General features: G+C 55.4%; 4 protein-coding genes across 12 annotated transcripts in view; 3 read left to right on the top strand and 1 right to left on the bottom strand.

Annotated features, from left to right (window-relative positions):
* Positions 1-19,299, bottom strand: part of KATNAL2 (katanin catalytic subunit A1 like 2) — a 409,798-nt gene that overhangs the window by 270,069 nt on the left and 120,430 nt on the right. The gene's annotated exons all lie outside the window — the stretch shown is intronic.
* On the top strand, positions 3,897-5,534 carry LOC134808676 (elongin-A3). The gene has a single exon (XM_063796126.1). The coding sequence runs from the start codon at positions 3,897-3,899 to the stop codon at positions 5,532-5,534; it is 1,638 nt and encodes a 545-aa protein (XP_063652196.1).
* LOC129137902 (elongin-A3) lies at positions 9,824-11,461 on the top strand. The gene has a single exon (XM_054672205.2). It carries the CDS (start codon positions 9,824-9,826, stop codon positions 11,459-11,461), a length of 1,638 nt encoding a protein of 545 aa, XP_054528180.1.
* LOC134808675 (elongin-A3) lies at positions 15,743-17,380 on the top strand. The gene has a single exon (XM_063796125.1). The coding sequence runs from the start codon at positions 15,743-15,745 to the stop codon at positions 17,378-17,380; it is 1,638 nt and encodes a 545-aa protein (XP_063652195.1).

Here is a 19,299-nt window from a genome sequence, read left to right as displayed (position 1 = left end):
ATAAGGAAGGACTTCTTAGACACAAACTCTCAATCCATCAGTTGACACTGATAACTCCGACTACGCAAAATGATTTCTTGCTGTTGGTGTTTTCTTTTAGAGAAAAGGCCGGGCATGATCCTGTAATCGTCAGCCATCCTCCTCTGGGAGGCCGAGGAAAGCAGATCGCTGCAGCCCAGGAGGTGGAGAACAGGCTGGGCCAAACGGAGAAACCCCGTCTCCACAAAAGATACCAAAATGAGCCCGGCGTGGTGGCACGGCCCCTGTGGTCCCAGCTTCTTAGAGGGCTGAGGTGGCAGGATCGCCTGAGCTGGGCAAGCGGAGGCTGCAGTGACCCTTCCTCATTCCACTGCACTCCAGCCGGGGCGACACAAGCGGAGCACATCTCAAAGAAACCTGCTGTTTATTTGAAGAGAGGAACTCTTGGATTTCATACATAAATGCTAACAACTGTTACGTTCCTTAAGTCAAACTACTTTTACTAAGCACCGCAAAGAATCAATCCCAATCTTTTCACCCAGAACCCCTGTGAAAGAATGGCGACACCTTAATCAGCTTCTTTAGGTTCTCCATCAGGAAGTCTAAACCTGCCAATCAGAGTTTCTAATTACCGTGAGATGACCGGGTTAACTACCCTGAGTTCACCTCCTACGAGCTCCTGCAAGCTTTGGTGAAAGTTTGCATTCTAACTCAGGGCATTTGTTGGCTTCACGCGGGCTGCTAATGACAGGTCCGTGTGCCAGATACGACACACACACATACACACAAAGAAAGACACACGCACACACACGCACGCACGCATAAGCACGCACGCATAAGCACGCACACGCACGCGCACACACACACACACACCATTAAGTAAACTTGGTTCTTAGGCGTTACTGACAGTGAGGGGTAGAGAGAGAAATAGAAAGACCTAAGCCGCAAGGCAAAACCCAGCAAGGGCAGCAGAAGAGATCAAAGTCCTGTGCCCTTGGCTGTCAGCAGAGTGGGTGCTGGGAAGCTTCTGGAAGCAGGCACCTGAGTGGATGCCGGTGCACGTGAAAAGAGGCCTTCAAGCCTGAAGAACACGTAAGGAGCCAGAACAGGGTGCCACAGAGATACTACCCTTAAGGAAGACAGAAAAGCATTCGTTCCGGGGAAGGGGACATAATCCAATCAAGCGACCCTGTGAAACTCAGACATGTCCGGGCACGGTGACTCACGCCTGGAGGTGGAGGCCGGCGGACCCCCTGAGGTGTGGAGTTGCAGACCAGCCTGACCAGCATGAGGAAATCCGGTCTCTTCTAAAAAGACGAAACTCGGTTGGGCTTGCTGGCGAGCGCCTGTAATCCCAGCTACTCAGGGGGCTGAGACAGGAGAATCGCTTGAACCCGGGAGGCCGAGTTTGCAGTGAGCCCAGATCCCACCATTGCACTCCAGCCTGGACATCAAAAGCCAAACTCCGTCTCAAATTAAAAACACAAAACCTCAGAAAAGCTTCCCCAGCAAGGGCCAGAGACAACGCCGGTCTCTATTTCTTGACAGCAATTCAAGAGAGAATCTCGGGTGGCTTGCAAAACTCACAAGAGAGCAGAATATCCTCCCCAAGGCAGAGAAGCCACACGCTCTTACTGGAGGTGGAGTAGCCACCGATCACGGTGCAGCCCCTCCCCACTCCCAGCCAGAAACCCCAGCCCCTCGGAACCAAATCCACTGGCAACAACCTTTCTTCCTGGAAAACGTTTCCCCTGCCAAAATGCAAAACAAACATGATACAAGCAAACGCAACTCAAAACACAAACACAAGGAAACAATCCGAGCAAGCTCTAGCCCCTCATAGCTCATCGATGCCCCCACTGGCATGCTACTGAAAACAGCGGCTGCACCCATTAAACTCATTCATTACTGGAGAACGAGACAAACCTTAGCAGATCCCTGCTCCCACAGCGACAATCCCGCTCGAAAACACAGAAAGGAAACAACCCCCGCACAAAATATAAATCTACCCCAGATAGAATTCAGCATCAACCTAAGGATCCTGCTGTAACATTACTACACTGACCCAGGACAGCTCAATTCTCTTCCCACCTGTTTACAAGATAAACCTCATTCAGGGAGCTCTGGAAGCATCGCCACTATTGCACTACGATCCTCTTCGTGAGGCAGCTGGAAGTCTGGAAACACAGCAAATTTATTTATTTCTCTACACAACACGGAGGGTAATTCTCAGAAAAGGCTTAACACCCGAATCCCCATTCCCCGATTCTCAGGCTATAACGATTATCTTTCTGCGGAAGAAACACACACACACACACACACACACACACACACACACACACTGAGAGAGAGAGAGAGAGAGAGAAAGTCACGTGAGAATGTAAACATTAAGCGAAATCGCCGCTGACAGCAGAAACAATAGCCGACACCATAGACACTTCAAATGGTTCTGTTTTCCTCATTTGGACTGACAGGTGAGAGTGGAACTCGGCTGCCCAAACCGTGGCACCAATATCAGCTGCAGGCCAGAGCAAGCCTTTCCGAGGAGATTTTAAACAACCGGTGGGAGCAAGATCCTGAAGCATTTCTTCCAAGATTGGTCACAGGAGATGAAACCTGGCTCTACCGGCAGGATCCTGAAGACCAAGCACGAAGCCATGGCTACCAAGAGGTGGCAGTGCTCCAGTCGAAGCTGCAGAGGAGCAGTCAAGAGCAGAGGTCATGGCCACCGTTGCGGGGGGGGGGGAGGGGGGATGCTAGAGGGATTCTGCTGGTTGACTTTCTGCAGGGCCAAACCCTGATCACATCTGCTCGCTAGCAGAGCGTTTTCAGAAAGTTAGCCAAAGCTGGAGCGAAGAAGGTCCCCACCAGAGAGTTCTTCTCCACCACGACAGTGTTCCTGATCATGCCTTTCTTCGAACAAGGGCAGCTGGGCAAGACTTGCCATGGGAAACCGTGAGGCGTCCACCTCACAGTCCTGATTTGGCGCCTGCTGACTTCTCTTTGTTTCCTTGTCTTGGAAAACCTGTAAGGGGCACCCAGTTTTCTTCAGTTAACAATGGAAAAGAGATTGCATGGAAATAGTTAAATTCCCAGGACCCTGGGGGCTTTAGGGATGGGCTAGACGGCGGGGAAAAGACACCGCTTCCAGAAGGGTCTTGATGTTCATGGAGCCGAGGTTGAGGAGTAAAATACGCCTTTTTCCTCTTTCTCCCTTAATCCCACTTTTCTACCAATGTTTCCAAGTCCCCTCACACAACGTCAATCCCAGGTAAAGAGCTGTCATCCTCTGTTGGTTCCTCTTCCTACGATTCTGTCTTGCGGTGTTGTTATTTTCGCTTTTACTCCCAAGAAGATACTCTCTCTGTCTTTTGGAATCCACAGATGTGGAAGCTGGGAACATGGAGGGCCAACGGTAGAACTCAGTGGGGTGTGTCCAGGCTGCAATTAACCTAATGAACCTGCGGGGCACAGCAGTCCACCAGGCGTGGACCGTCCCGATTGGCTGCATTGGGCTGAAGGAATGAATTCCTATCGGGGCGGGGCAGCCCAGGGGCCCAGGGGGTCAGGTCTTGAGCCCTGGGTGGGCCCGGGGCTGGCTATATAAGGCCGGGCTCTGGCAGCGGAGCTTCACTCCGCCTTGGACGGCGCACCGCACAGGTCACTCCAGGCTGCGGCTGCACATCCCGAGGAACAGAAGCGGGCCTGCTCAGCTGTCTGCAAGGACCGGCGTTCCAGACCAAGTGGCCCGCTGCTCCGAGGACCCAGCTCGCTCCAGGCTGTGACTCCACATCCCGAGGTCGCTGCCTGGCGACCGGGCAGCGAGGACCGGCCACCCCAGACTGCCTGTGCCGCCGCCCCGAGCTCGGACAGAGCCGCGACCGTGAGGACAGCGACGCCTGCACAGCTCTGGCGAGATGGCGGCAGGGTCCACTACGCTGCCCGCAGTGGAGAAGCTGCAGGTGCGTCTGGCCACTAAGACGGACCCGAAAAAGCTAGAGAAATATTTGCAGAAACTCTCCGCCTTGCCCATGACGGCAGACATCCTGGCGGAGACTGGAATCAGAAAGACGGTGAAGCGCCTGCGGAAGCACCAGCACGTGGGCGACTTTGCCAGAGACTTGGCGGCCCGGTGGAAGAAGCTGGTGCTCGTGGACCGAAACCCCGGGCCTGACCCACAGGACCCTGAGGAGAGCGCTTCCCGACAGCGCTTCGGGGAGGCTCTTCAGGACCGGGGAAAGGCCTGGGGCTTCCCAGAAAACGCGACGGCCCCCAGGAGCCCATCTCACAGCCCTGAGCACAGACGGACAGCACGCACAACACCCCCGGGGCAACAGAGACCTCACCCGAGGTCGCCCAGTCGCGAGCCCAGAGCCGAGAGAAAGCGCCCCAGAATGGCCCCAGCTGATTCCGGCCCCCATCGGGACCCTCCAACGCGCACCGCTCCCCTCCCGATGCCCGAGGGCCCTGAGCCCGCTGTGCCCGGGGAGCAACCCGGGAGAGGCCACGCTCACGCCGCTCAGGGTGGGCCTCTGCTGGGTCAAGGCTGCCAGGGCCAACCCCAGGGGGAAGCGGTGGGGAGCCACAGCAAGGGGCACAAATCGTCCCGAGGGGCTTCGGCTCAGAAATCGCCTCCTGTCCAGGAAAGCCAGTCAGAGAGGCTGCAGGCGGCCGGCGCCGATTCCGCCGGGCCGAAAACGGTGCCCAGCCATGTCTTCTCAGAGCTCTGGGACCCCTCAGAGGCCTGGATGCAGGCCAACTACGATCTGCTGTCCGCTTTTGAGGCCATGACCTCCCAGGCAAACCCAGAAGCACTCTCCGCGCCAACGCTCCAGGAGGAAGCTGCTTTCCCTGGACGCAGAGTGAACGCTAAGATGCCGGTGTACTCGGGCTCCAGGCCTGCCTGCCAGCTCCAGGTGCCGACGCTGCGCCAGCAGTGCCTCCGGGTGCCTAGGAACAATCCGGACGCCCTCGGCGACGTGGAAGGGGTCCCCTACTCGGTTCTTGAACCCGTTCTGGAAGGGTGGACGCCCGATCAGCTCTACCGCACAGAGAAAGACAATCCCGCACTCGCTCGAGAGACAGATGAATTATGGAGGATTCATTGTCTCCGGGACTTCAAGGAAGAAAAGCCACAGGAGCACGAGTCTTGGCGGGAGCTGTACCTGCGGCTTCGGGACGCCCGAGAGCAGCGGCTGCGAGTAGTGACCACGAAAATCCGATCCGCACGTGAAAACAAACCCAGCGGCCGACAGACAAAGATGATCTGTTTCAACTCTGTGGCCAAGACGCCTTATGATGCTTCCAGGAGGCAAGAGGAGTCTGCAGGAGCCGCTGACCCCCGAAATGGAGACATCGAGCCAGCCCCCAAGCCCGCAGGAAGCAGCCAGGCTCCCTCCGGCCTCGGGGACGGCGACGGCGGCAGCATTAGCGGCGGCAGCAGCAATCAGCACGCGGCGCCCGCGGACAAAACCCGAAAACAGGCTGCCAAGAAAGTGGCCCCGCTGATGGCCAAGGCAATTCGAGACTACAAGGGAAGATTCTCCCGACGATAAACTCAGGACTTGCCTTACACATAAAATCTGGGGGGAGGAGGGCCAATGCAAAGTCAATGCGGGTTGGGGAACGAAACTTCCGACGGACACCAGAACCCTTGGCTTGGTGCAAAGTTCAGCCTCCCAATCCTGCAGGTGTCAAGTGCTGGCCCTGCGATTTTTGCCTCCCACACCCAGCCACTGCCTCCCTGCTTGGAGGACACCTCAGAATTCAGAAGATTTTATGAACGCATTCGGATCAATTCCGCTTTGGTGGTTCACTGATCTCGTCTTTTAAATAACGCCCTAGTTGCAATCACAAATCAGGTACAAGCTGTGAGATTCCCTTTCGTCTTTTTTCCTTTCTTTTGAAATCATCCAGTACATAAGGAAGGACTTCTTAGACACAAACTCTCAATCCATCAGTTGACACTGATAACTCCGACTACGCAAAATGTTTTCTTGCTGTTGGTGTTTTCTTTTAGAGAAAAGGCCGGGCGTGATCCTGTAATCGTCAGCCATCCTCCTCTGGGAGGCCGAGGAAAGCAGATCGCTGCAGCCCAGGAGGTGGAGAACAGGCTGGGCCAAACGGAGAAACCCCGTCTCCACAAAAGATACCAAAATGAGCCCGGCGTGGTGGCACGGCCCCTGTGGTCCCAGCTTCTTAGAGGGCTGAGGTGGCAGGATCGCCTGAGCTGGGCAAGCGGAGGCTGCAGTGACCCTTCCTCATTCCACTGCACTCCAGCCGGGGCGACACAAGCGGAGCACATCTCAAAGAAACCTGCTGTTTATTTGAAGAGAGGAACTCTTGGATTTCATACATAAATGCTAACAACTGTTACGTTCCTTAAGTCAAACTACTTTTACTAAGCACCGCAAAGAATCAATCCCAATCTTTTCACCCAGAACCCCTGTGAAAGAATGGCGACACCTTAATCAGCTTCTTTAGGTTCTCCATCAGGAAGTCTAAACCTGCCAATCAGAGTTTCTAATTACCGTGAGATGACCGGGTTAACTACCCTGAGTTCACCTCCTACGAGCTCCTGCAAGCTTTGGTGAAAGTTTGCATTCTAACTCAGGGCATTTGTTGGCTTCACGCGGGCTGCTAATGACAGGTCCGTGTGCCAGATACGACACACACACATACACACAAAGAAAGACACACGCACACACACGCACGCACGCATAAGCACGCACGCATAAGCACGCACACGCACGCGCACACACACACACACACCATTAAGTAAACTTGGTTCTTAGGCGTTACTGACAGTGAGGGGTAGAGAGAGAAATAGAAAGACCTAAGCCACAAGGCAAAACCCAGCAAGGGCAGCAGAAGAGATCAAAGTCCTGTGCCCTTGGCTGTCAGCAGAGTGGGTGCTGGGAAGCTTCTGGAAGCAGGCACCTGAGTGGATGCCGGTGCACGTGAAAAGAGGCCTTCAAGCCTGAAGAACACGTAAGGAGCCAGAACAGGGTGCCACAGAGATACTACCCTTAAGGAAGACAGAAAAGCATTCGTTCCGGGGAAGGGGACATAATCCAATCAAGCGACCCTGTGAAACTCAGACATGTCCGGGCACGGTGACTCACGCCTCTATTCCCATCGCTTTGGGAGGTGGAGGCCGGCGGACCCCCTGAGGTGCGGAGTTGCAGACCAGCCTGACCAGCATGAGGAAATCCGGTCTCTTCTAAAAAGACGAAACTCGGTTGGGCTTGCTGGCGAGCGCCTGTAATCCCAGCTACTCAGGGGGCTGAGACAGGAGAATCGCTTGAACCCGGGAGGCCGAGTTTGCAGTGAGCCCAGATCCCACCATTGCACTCCAGCCTGGACATCAAAAGCCAAACTCCGTCTCAAATTAAAAACACAAAACCTCAGAAAAGCTTCCCCAGCAAGGGCCAGAGACAACGCCGGTCTCTATTTCTTGACAGCAATTCAAGAGAGAATCTCGGGTGGCTTGCAAAACTCACAAGAGAGCAGAATATCCTCCCCAAGGCAGAGAAGCCACACGCTCTTACTGGAGGTGGAGTAGCCACCGATCACGGTGCAGCCCCTCCCCACTCCCAGCCAGAAACCCCAGCCCCTCGGAACCAAATCCACTGGCAACAACCTTTCTTCCTGGAAAACGTTTCCCCTGCCAAAATGCAAAACAAACATGATACAAGCAAACGCAACTCAAAACACAAACACAAGGAAACAATCCGAGCAAGCTCTAGCCCCTCATAGCTCATCGATGCCCCCACTGGCATGCTACTGAAAACAGCGGCTGCACCCATTAAACTCATTCATTACTGGAGAACGAGACAAACCTTAGCAGATCCCTGCTCCCACAGCGACAATCCCGCTCGAAAACACAGAAAGGAAACAACCCCCGCACAAAATATAAATCTACCCCAGATAGAATTCAGCATCAACCTAAGGATCCTGCTGTAACATTACTACACTGACCCAGGACAGCTCAATTCTCTTCCCACCTGTTTACAAGATAAACCTCATTCAGGGAGCTCTGGAAGCATCGCCAGTATTGCACTACGATCCTCTTCGTGAGGCAGCTGGAAGTCTGGAAACACAGCAAATTTATTTATTTCTCTACACAACACGGAGGGTAATTCTCAGAAAAGGCTTAACACCCGAATCCCCATTCCCCGATTCTCAGGCTATAACGATTATCTTTCTGCGGAAGAAACACACACACACACACACACACACACACACACACACACACACACACACACACTGAGAGAGAGAGAGAGAGAGAGAAAGTCACGTGAGAATGTAAACATTAAGCGAAATCGCCGCTGACAGCAGAAACAATAGCCGACACCATAGACACTTCAAATGGTTCTGTTTTCCTCATTTGGACTGACAGGTGAGAGTGGAACTCGGCTGCCCAAACCGTGGCACCAATATCAGCTGCAGGCCAGAGCAAGCCTTTCCGAGGAGATTTTAAACAACCGGTGGGAGCAAGATCCTGAAGCATTTCTTCCAAGATTGGTCACAGGAGATGAAACCTGGCTCTACCGGCAGGATCCTGAAGACCAAGCACGAAGCCATGGCTACCAAGAGGTGGCAGTGCTCCAGTCGAAGCTGCAGAGGAGCAGTCAAGAGCAGAGGTCATGGCCACCGTTGCGGGGGGGGGGGAGGGGGGATGCTAGAGGGATTCTGCTGGTTGACTTTCTGCAGGGCCAAACCCTGATCACATCTGCTCGCTAGCAGAGCGTTTTCAGAAAGTTAGCCAAAGCTGGAGCGAAGAAGGTCCCCACCAGAGAGTTCTTCTCCACCACGACAGTGTTCCTGATCATGCCTTTCTTCGAACAAGGGCAGCTGGGCAAGACTTGCCATGGGAAACCGTGAGGCGTCCACCTCACAGTCCTGATTTGGCGCCTGCTGACTTCTCTTTGTTTCCTTGTCTTGGAAAACCTGTAAGGGGCACCCAGTTTTCTTCAGTTAACAATGGAAAAGAGATTGCATGGAAATAGTTAAATTCCCAGGACCCTGGGGGCTTTAGGGATGGGCTAGACGGCGGGGAAAAGACACCGCTTCCAGAAGGGTCTTGATGTTCATGGAGCCGAGGTTGAGGAGTAAAATACGCCTTTTTCCTCTTTCTCCCTTAATCCCACTTTTCTACCAATGTTTCCAAGTCCCCTCACACAACGTCAATCCCAGGTAAAGAGCTGTCATCCTCTGTTGGTTCCTCTTCCTACGATTCTGTCTTGCGGTGTTGTTATTTTCGCTTTTACTCCCAAGAAGATACTCTCTCTGTCTTTTGGAATCCACAGATGTGGAAGCTGGGAACATGGAGGGCCAACGGTAGAACTCAGTGGGGTGTGTCCAGGCTGCAATTAACCTAATGAACCTGCGGGGCACAGCAGTCCACCAGGCGTGGACCGTCCCGATTGGCTGCATTGGGCTGAAGGAATGAATTCCTATCGGGGCGGGGCAGCCCAGGGGCCCAGGGGGTCAGGTCTTGAGCCCTGGGTGGGCCCGGGGCTGGCTATATAAGGCCGGGCTCTGGCAGCGGAGCTTCACTCCGCCTTGGACGGCGCACCGCACAGGTCACTCCAGGCTGCGGCTGCACATCCCGAGGAACAGAAGCGGGCCTGCTCAGCTGTCTGCAAGGACCGGCGTTCCAGACCAAGTGGCCCGCTGCTCCGAGGACCCAGCTCGCTCCAGGCTGTGACTCCACATCCCGAGGTCGCTGCCTGGCGACCGGGCAGCGAGGACCGGCCACCCCAGACTGCCTGTGCCGCCGCCCCGAGCTCGGACAGAGCCGCGACCGTGAGGACAGCGACGCCTGCACAGCTCTGGCGAGATGGCGGCAGGGTCCACTACGCTGCCCGCAGTGGAGAAGCTGCAGGTGCGTCTGGCCACTAAGACGGACCCGAAAAAGCTAGAGAAATATTTGCAGAAACTCTCCGCCTTGCCCATGACGGCAGACATCCTGGCGGAGACTGGAATCAGAAAGACGGTGAAGCGCCTGCGGAAGCACCAGCACGTGGGCGACTTTGCCAGAGACTTGGCGGCCCGGTGGAAGAAGCTGGTGCTCGTGGACCGAAACCCCGGGCCTGACCCACAGGACCCTGAGGAGAGCGCTTCCCGACAGCGCTTCGGGGAGGCTCTTCAGGACCGGGGAAAGGCCTGGGGCTTCCCAGAAAACGCGACGGCCCCCAGGAGCCCATCTCACAGCCCTGAGCACAGACGGACAGCACGCACAACACCTCCGGGGCAACAGAGACCTCACCCGAGGTCTCCCAGTCGCGAGCCCAGAGCCGAGAGAAAGCGCCCCAGAATGGCCCCAGCTGATTCCGGCCCCCATCGGGACCCTCCAACGCGCACCGCTCCCCTCCCGATGCCCGAGGGCCCTGAGCCCGCTGTGCCCGGGGAGCAACCCGGGAGAGGCCACGCTCACGCCGCTCAGGGTGGGCCTCTGCTGGGTCAAGGCTGCCAGGGCCAACCCCAGGGGGAAGCGGTGGGGAGCCACAGCAAGGGGCACAAATCGTCCCGAGGGGCTTCGGCTCAGAAATCGCCTCCTGTCCAGGAAAGCCAGTCAGAGAGGCTGCAGGCGGCCGGCGCCGATTCCGCCGGGCCGAAAACGGTGCCCAGCCATGTCTTCTCAGAGCTCTGGGACCCCTCAGAGGCCTGGATGCAGGCCAACTACGATCTGCTGTCCGCTTTTGAGGCCATGACCTCCCAGGCAAACCCAGAAGCACTCTCCGCGCCAACGCTCCAGGAGGAAGCTGCTTTCCCTGGACGCAGAGTGAACGCTAAGATGCCGGTGTACTCGGGCTCCAGGCCTGCCTGCCAGCTCCAGGTGCCGACGCTGCGCCAGCAGTGCCTCCGGGTGCCTAGGAACAATCCGGACGCCCTCGGCGACGTGGAAGGGGTCCCCTACTCGGTTCTTGAACCCGTTCTGGAAGGGTGGACGCCCGATCAGCTCTACCGCACAGAGAAAGACAATCCCGCACTCGCTCGAGAGACAGATGAATTATGGAGGATTCATTGTCTCCGGGACTTCAAGGAAGAAAAGCCACAGGAGCACGAGTCTTGGCGGGAGCTGTACCTGCGGCTTCGGGACGCCCGAGAGCAGCGGCTGCGAGTAGTGACCACGAAAATCCGATCCGCACGTGAAAACAAACCCAGCGGCCGACAGACAAAGATGATCTGTTTCAACTCTGTGGCCAAGACGCCTTATGATGCTTCCAGGAGGCAAGAGGAGTCTGCAGGAGCCGCTGACCCCCGAAATGGAGACATCGAGCCAGCCCCCAAGCCCGCAGGAAGCAGCCAGGCTCCCTCCGGCCTCGGGGACGGCGACGGCGGCAGCATTAGCGGCGGCAGCAGCAATCAGCACGCGGCGCCCGCGGACAAAACCCGAAAACAGGCTGCCAAGAAAGTGGCCCCGCTGATGGCCAAGGCAATTCGAGACTACAAGGGAAGATTCTCCCGACGATAAACTCAGGACTTGCCTTACACATAAAATCTGGGGGGAGGAGGGCCAATGCAAAGTCAATGCGGGCTGGGGAACGAAACTTCCGACGGACACCAGAACCCTTGGCTTGGTGCAAAGTTCAGCCTCCCAATCCTGCAGGTGTCAAGTGCTGGCCCTGCGATTTTTGCCTCCCACACCCAGCCACTGCCTCCCTGCTTGGAGGACACCTCAGAATTCAGAAGATTTTATGAACGCATTCGGATCAATTCCGCTTTGGTGGTTCACTGATCTCGTCTTTTAAATAACGCCCTAGTTGCAATCACAAATCAGGTACAAGCTGTGAGATTCCCTTTCGTCTTTTTTCCTTTCTTTTGAAATCATCCAGTACATAAGGAAGGACTTCTTAGACACAAACTCTCAATCCATCAGTTGACACTGATAACTCCGACTACGCAAAATGATTTCTTGCTGTTGGTGTTTTCTTTTAGAGAAAAGGCCGGGCGTGATCCTGTAATCGTCAGCCATCCTCCTCTGGGAGGCCGAGGAAAGCAGATCGCTGCAGCCCAGGAGGTGGAGAACAGGCTGGGCCAAACGGAGAAACCCCGTCTCCACAAAAGATACCAAAATGAGCCCGGCGTGGTGGCACGGCCCCTGTGGTCCCAGCTTCTTAGAGGGCTGAGGTGGCAGGATCGCCTGAGCTGGGCAAGCGGAGGCTGCAGTGACCCTTCCTCATTCCACTGCACTCCAGCCGGGGCGACACAAGCGGAGCACATCTCAAAGAAACCTGCTGTTTATTTGAAGAGAGGAACTCTTGGATTTCATACATAAATGCTAACAACTGTTACGTTCCTTAAGTCAAACTACTTTTACTAAGCACCGCAAAGAATCAATCCCAATCTTTTCACCCAGAACCCCTGTGAAAGAATGGCGACACCTTAATCAGCTTCTTTAGGTTCTCCATCAGGAAGTCTAAACCTGCCAATCAGAGTTTCTAATTACCGTGAGATGACCGGGTTAACTACCCTGAGTTCACCTCCTACGAGCTCCTGCAAGCTTTGGTGAAAGTTTGCATTCTAACTCAGGGCATTTGTTGGCTTCACGCGGGCTGCTAATGACAGGTCCGTGTGCCAGATACGACACACACACATACACACAAAGAAAGACACACGCACACACACGCACGCACGCATAAGCACGCACGCATAAGCACGCACACGCACGCGCACACACACACACACACCATTAAGTAAACTTGGTTCTTAGGCGTTACTGACAGTGAGGGGTAGAGAGAGAAATAGAAAGACCTAAGCCACAAGGCAAAACCCAGCAAGGGCAGCAGAAGAGATCAAAGTCCTGTGCCCTTGGCTGTCAGCAGAGTGGGTGCTGGGAAGCTTCTGGAAGCAGGCACCTGAGTGGATGCCGGTGCACGTGAAAAGAGGCCTTCAAGCCTGAAGAACACGTAAGGAGCCAGAACAGGGTGCCACAGAGATACTACCCTTAAGGAAGACAGAAAAGCATTCGTTCCGGGGAAGGGGACATAATCCAATCAAGCGACCCTGTGAAACTCAGACATGTCCGGGCACGGTGACTCACGCCTCTATTCCCATCGCTTTGGGAGGTGGAGGCCGGCGGACCCCCTGAGGTGCGGAGTTGCAGACCAGCCTGACCAGCATGAGGAAATCCGGTCTCTTCTAAAAAGACGAAACTCGGTTGGGCTTGCTGGCGAGCGCCTGTAATCCCAGCTACTCAGGGGGCTGAGACAGGAGAATCGCTTGAACCCGGGAGGCCGAGTTTGCAGTGAGCCCAGATCCCACCATTGCACTCCAGCCTGGACATCAAAAGCCAAACTCCGTCTCAAATTAAAAACACAAAACCTCAGAAAAGCTTCCCCAGCAAGGGCCAGAGACAACGCCGGTCTCTATTTCTTGACAGCAATTCAAGAGAGAATCTCGGGTGGCTTGCAAAACTCACAAGAGAGCAGAATATCCTCCCCAAGGCAGAGAAGCCACACGCTCTTACTGGAGGTGGAGTAGCCACCGATCACGGTGCAGCCCCTCCCCACTCCCAGCCAGAAACCCCAGCCCCTCGGAACCAAATCCACTGGCAACAACCTTTCTTCCTGGAAAACGTTTCCCCTGCCAAAATGCAAAACAAACATGATACAAGCAAACGCAACTCAAAACACAAACACAAGGAAACAATCCGAGCAAGCTCTAGCCCCTCATAGCTCATCGATGCCCCCACTGGCATGCTACTGAAAACAGCGGCTGCACCCATTAAACTCATTCATTACTGGAGAACGAGACAAACCTTAGCAGATCCCTGCTCCCACAGCGACAATCCCGCTCGAAAACACAGAAAGGAAACAACCCCCGCACAAAATATAAATCTACCCCAGATAGAATTCAGCATCAACCTAAGGATCCTGCTGTAACATTACTACACTGACCCAGGACAGCTCAATTCTCTTCCCACCTGTTTACAAGATAAACCTCATTCAGGGAGCTCTGGAAGCATCGCCACTATTGCACTACGATCCTCTTCGTGAGGCAGCTGGAAGTCTGGAAACACAGCAAATTTATTTATTTCTCTACACAACACGGAGGGTAATTCTCAGAAAAGGCTTAACACCCGAATCCCCATTCCCCGATTCTCAGGCTATAACGATTATCTTTCTGCGGAAGAAACACACACACACACACACACACACACACACACACACACACACACACTGAGAGAGAGAGAGAGAGAGAGAAAGTCACGTGAGAATGTAAACATTAAGCGAAATCGCCGCTGACAGCAGAAACAATAGCCGACACCATAGACACTTCAAATGGTTCTGTTTTCCTCATTTGGACTGACAGGTGAGAGTGGAACTCGGCTGCCCAAACCGTGGCACCAATATCAGCTGCAGGCCAGAGCAAGCCTTTCCGAGGAGATTTTAAACAACCGGTGGGAGCAAGATCCTGAAGCATTTCTTCCAAGATTGGTCACAGGAGATGAAACCTGGCTCTACCGGCAGGATCCTGAAGACCAAGCACGAAGCCATGGCTACCAAGAGGTGGCAGTGCTCCAGTCGAAGCTGCAGAGGAGCAGTCAAGAGCAGAGGTCATGGCCACCGTTGCGGGGGGGGGAGGGGGGATGCTAGAGGGATTCTGCTGGTTGACTTTCTGCAGGGCCAAACCCTGATCACATCTGCTCGCTAGCAGAGCGTTTTCAGAAAGTTAGCCAAAGCTGGAGCGAAGAAGGTCCCCACCAGAGAGTTCTTCTCCACCACGACAGTGTTCCTGATCATGCCTTTCTTCGAACAAGGGCAGCTGGGCAAGACTTGCCATGGGAAACCGTGAGGCGTCCACCTCACAGTCCTGATTTGGCGCCTGCTGACTTCTCTTTGTTTCCTTGTCTTGGAAAACCTGTAAGGGGCACCCAGTTTTCTTCAGTTAACAATGGAAAAGAGATTGCATGGAAATAGTTAAATTCCCAGGACCCTGGGGGCTTTAGGGATGGGCTAGACGGCGGGGAAAAGACACCGCTTCCAGAAGGGTCTTGATGTTCATGGAGCCGAGGTTGAGGAGTAAAATACGCCTTTTTCCTCTTTCTCCCTTAATCCCACTTTTCTACCAATGTTTCCAAGTCCCCTCACACAACGTCAATCCCAGGTAAAGAGCTGTCATCCTCTGTTGGTTCCTCTTCCTACGATTCTGTCTTGCGGTGTTGTTATTTTCGCTTTTACTCCCAAGAAGATACTCTCTCTGTCTTTTGGAATCCACAGATGTGGAAGCTGGGAACATGGAGGGCCAACGGTAGAACTCAGTGGGGTGTGTCCAGGCTGCAATTAACCTAATGAACCTGCGGGGCACAGCAGTCCACCAGGCGTGGACCGTCCCGATTGGCTGCATTGGGCTGAAGGAATGAATTCCTATCGGGGCGGGGCAGCCCAGGGGCCCAGGGGGTCAGGTCTTGAGCCCTGGGTGGGCCCGGGGCTGGCTATATAAGGCCGGGCTCTGGCAGCGGAGCTTCACTCCGCCTTGGACGGCGCACCGCACAGGTCACTCCAGGCTGCGGCTGCACATCCCGAGGAACAGAAGCGGGCCTGCTCAGCTGTCTGCAAGGACCGGCGTTCCAGACCAAGTGGCCCGCTGCTCCGAGGACCCAGCTCGCTCCAGGCTGTGACTCCACATCCCGAGGTCGCTGCCTGGCGACCGGGCAGCGAGGACCGGCCACCCCAGACTGCCTGTGCCGCCGCCCCGAGCTCGGACAGAGCCGCGACCGTGAGGACAGCGACGCCTGCACAGCTCTGGCGAGATGGCGGCAGGGTCCACTACGCTGCCCGCAGTGGAGAAGCTGCAGGTGCGTCTGGCCACTAAGACGGACCCGAAAAAGCTAGAGAAATATTTGCAGAAACTCTCCGCCTTGCCCATGACGGCAGACATCCTGGCGGAGACTGGAATCAGAAAGACGGTGAAGCGCCTGCGGAAGCACCAGCACGTGGGCGACTTTGCCAGAGACTTGGCGGCCCGGTGGAAGAAGCTGGTGCTCGTGGACCGAAACCCCGGGCCTGACCCACAGGACCCTGAGGAGAGCGCTTCCCGACAGCGCTTCGGGGAGGCTCTTCAGGACCGGGGAAAGGCCTGGGGCTTCCCAGAAAACGCGACGGCCCCCAGGAGCCCATCTCACAGCCCTGAGCACAGACGGACAGCACGCACAACACCTCCGGGGCAACAGAGACCTCACCCGAGGTCGCCCAGTCGCGAGCCCAGAGCCGAGAGAAAGCGCCCCAGAATGGCCCCAGCTGATTCCGGCCCCCATCGGGACCCTCCAACGCGCACCGCTCCCCTCCCGATGCCCGAGGGCCCTGAGCCCGCTGTGCCCGGGGAGCAACCCGGGAGAGGCCACGCTCACGCCGCTCAGGGTGGGCCTCTGCTGGGTCAAGGCTGCCAGGGCCAACCCCAGGGGGAAGCGGTGGGGAGCCACAGCAAGGGGCACAAATCGTCCCGAGGGGCTTCGGCTCAGAAATCGCCTCCTGTCCAGGAAAGCCAGTCAGAGAGGCTGCAGGCGGCCGGCGCCGATTCCGCCGGGCCGAAAACGGTGCCCAGCCATGTCTTCTCAGAGCTCTGGGACCCCTCAGAGGCCTGGATGCAGGCCAACTACGATCTGCTGTCCGCTTTTGAGGCCATGACCTCCCAGGCAAACCCAGAAGCACTCTCCGCGCCAACGCTCCAGGAGGAAGCTGCTTTCCCTGGACGCAGAGTGAACGCTAAGATGCCGGTGTACTCGGGCTCCAGGCCTGCCTGCCAGCTCCAGGTGCCGACGCTGCGCCAGCAGTGCCTCCGGGTGCCTAGGAACAATCCGGACGCCCTCGGCGACGTGGAAGGGGTCCCCTACTCGGTTCTTGAACCCGTTCTGGAAGGGTGGACGCCCGATCAGCTCTACCGCACAGAGAAAGACAATCCCGCACTCGCTCGAGAGACAGATGAATTATGGAGGATTCATTGTCTCCGGGACTTCAAGGAAGAAAAGCCACAGGAGCACGAGTCTTGGCGGGAGCTGTACCTGCGGCTTCGGGACGCCCGAGAGCAGCGGCTGCGAGTAGTGACCACGAAAATCCGATCCGCACGTGAAAACAAACCCAGCGGCCGACAGACAAAGATGATCTGTTTCAACTCTGTGGCCAAGACGCCTTATGATGCTTCCAGGAGGCAAGAGGAGTCTGCAGGAGCCGCTGACCCCCGAAATGGAGACATCGAGCCAGCCCCCAAGCCCGCAGGAAGCAGCCAGGCTCCCTCCGGCCTCGGGGACGGCGACGGCGGCAGCATTAGCGGCGGCAGCAGCAATCAGCACGCGGCGCCCGCGGACAAAACCCGAAAACAGGCTGCCAAGAAAGTGGCCCCGCTGATGGCCAAGGCAATTCGAGACTACAAGGGAAGATTCTCCCGACGATAAACTCAGGACTTGCCTTACACATAAAATCTGGGGGGAGGAGGGCCAATGCAAAGTCAATGCGGGCTGGGGAACGAAACTTCCGACGGACACCAGAACCCTTGGCTTGGTGCAAAGTTCAGCCTCCCAATCCTGCAGGTGTCAAGTGCTGGCCCTGCGATTTTTGCCTCCCACACCCAGCCACTGCCTCCCTGCTTGGAGGACACCTCAGAATTCAGAAGATTTTATGAACGCATTCGGATCAATTCCGCTTTGGTGGTTCACTGATCTCGTCTTTTAAATAACGCCCTAGTTGCAATCACAAATCAGGTACAAGCTGTGAGATTCCCTTTCGTCTTTTTTCCTTTCTTTTGAAATCATCCAGTACATAAGGAAGGACTTCTTAGACACAAACTCTCAATCCATCAGTTGACACTGATAACTCCGACTACGCAAAATGATTTCTTGCTGTTGGTGTTTTCTTTTAGAGAAAAGGCCGGGCGTGATCCTGTAATCGTCAGCCATCCTCCTCTGGGAGGCCGAGGAAAGCAGATCGCTGCAGCCCAGGAGGTGGAGAACAGGCTGGGCCAAACGGAGAAACCCCGTCTCCACAAAAGATACCAAAATGAGCCCGGCGTGGTGGCACGGCCCCTGTGGTCCCAGCTTCTTAGAGGGCTGAGGTGGCAGGATCGCCTGAGCTGGGCAAGCGGAGGCTGCAGTGACCCTTCCTCATTCCACTGCACTCCAGCCGGGGCGACACAAGCGGAGCACATCTCAAAGAAACCTGCTGTTTATTTGAAGAGAGGAACTCTTGGATTTCATACATAAATGCTAACAACTGTTACGTTCCTTAAGTCAAACTACTTTTACTAAGCACCGCAAAGAATCAATCCCAATCTTTTCACCCAGAACCCCTGTGAAAGAATGGCGACACCTTAATCAGCTTCTTTAGGTTCTCCATCAGGAAGTCTAAACCTGCCAATCAGAGTTTCTAATTACCGTGAGATGACCGGGTTAACTACCCTGAGTTCACCTCCTACGAGCTCCTGCAAGCTTTGGTGAAAGTTTGCATTCTAACTCAGGGCATTTGTTGGCTTCACGCGGGCTGCTAATGACAGGTCCGTGTGCCAGATACGACACACACACATACACACAAAGAAAGACACACGCACACACACGCACGCACGCATAAGCACGCACGCATAAGCACGCACACGCACGCGCACACACACACACACACCATTAAGTAAACTTGGTTCTTAGGCGTTACTGACAGTGAGGGGTAGAGAGAGAAATAGAAAGACCTAAGCCGCAAGGCAAAACCCAGCAAGGGCAGCAGAAGAGATCAAAGTCCTGTGCCCTTGGCTGTCAGCAGAGTGGGTGCTGGGAAGCTTCTGGAAGCAGGCACCTGAGTGGATGCCGGTGCACGTGAAAAGAGGCCTTCAAGCCTGAAGAACACGTAAGGAGCCAGAACAGGGTGCCACAGAGATACTACCCTTAAGGAAGACAGAAAAGCATTCGTTCCGGGGAAGGGGACATAATCCAATCAAGCGACCCTGTGAAACTCAGACATGTCCGGGCACGGTGACTCACGCCTCTATTCCCATCGCTTTGGGAGGTGGAGGCCGGCGGACCCCCTGAGGTGCGGAGTTGCAGACCAGCCTGACCAGCATGAGGAAATCCGGTCTCTTCTAAAAAGACGAAACTCGGTTGGGCTTGCTGGCGAGCGCCTGTAATCCCAGCTACTCAGGGGGCTGAGACAGGAGAATCGCTTGAACCCGGGAGGCCGAGTTTGCAGTGAGCCCAGATCCCACCATTGCACTCCAGCCTGGACATCAAAAGCCAAACTCCGTCTCAAATTAAAAACACAAAACCTCAGAAAAGCTTCCCCAGCAAGGGCCAGAGACAACGCCGGTCTCTATTTCTTGACAGCAATTCAAGAG

The sequence above is a fragment of the Pan troglodytes genome, chromosome 17 (genome assembly GCF_028858775.2).
Source record: "Pan troglodytes isolate AG18354 chromosome 17, NHGRI_mPanTro3-v2.0_pri, whole genome shotgun sequence".
Taxonomy (NCBI): domain Eukaryota; kingdom Metazoa; phylum Chordata; class Mammalia; order Primates; family Hominidae; genus Pan; species Pan troglodytes.
This window is presented reverse-complemented; position numbering and strand designations above follow the sequence as displayed.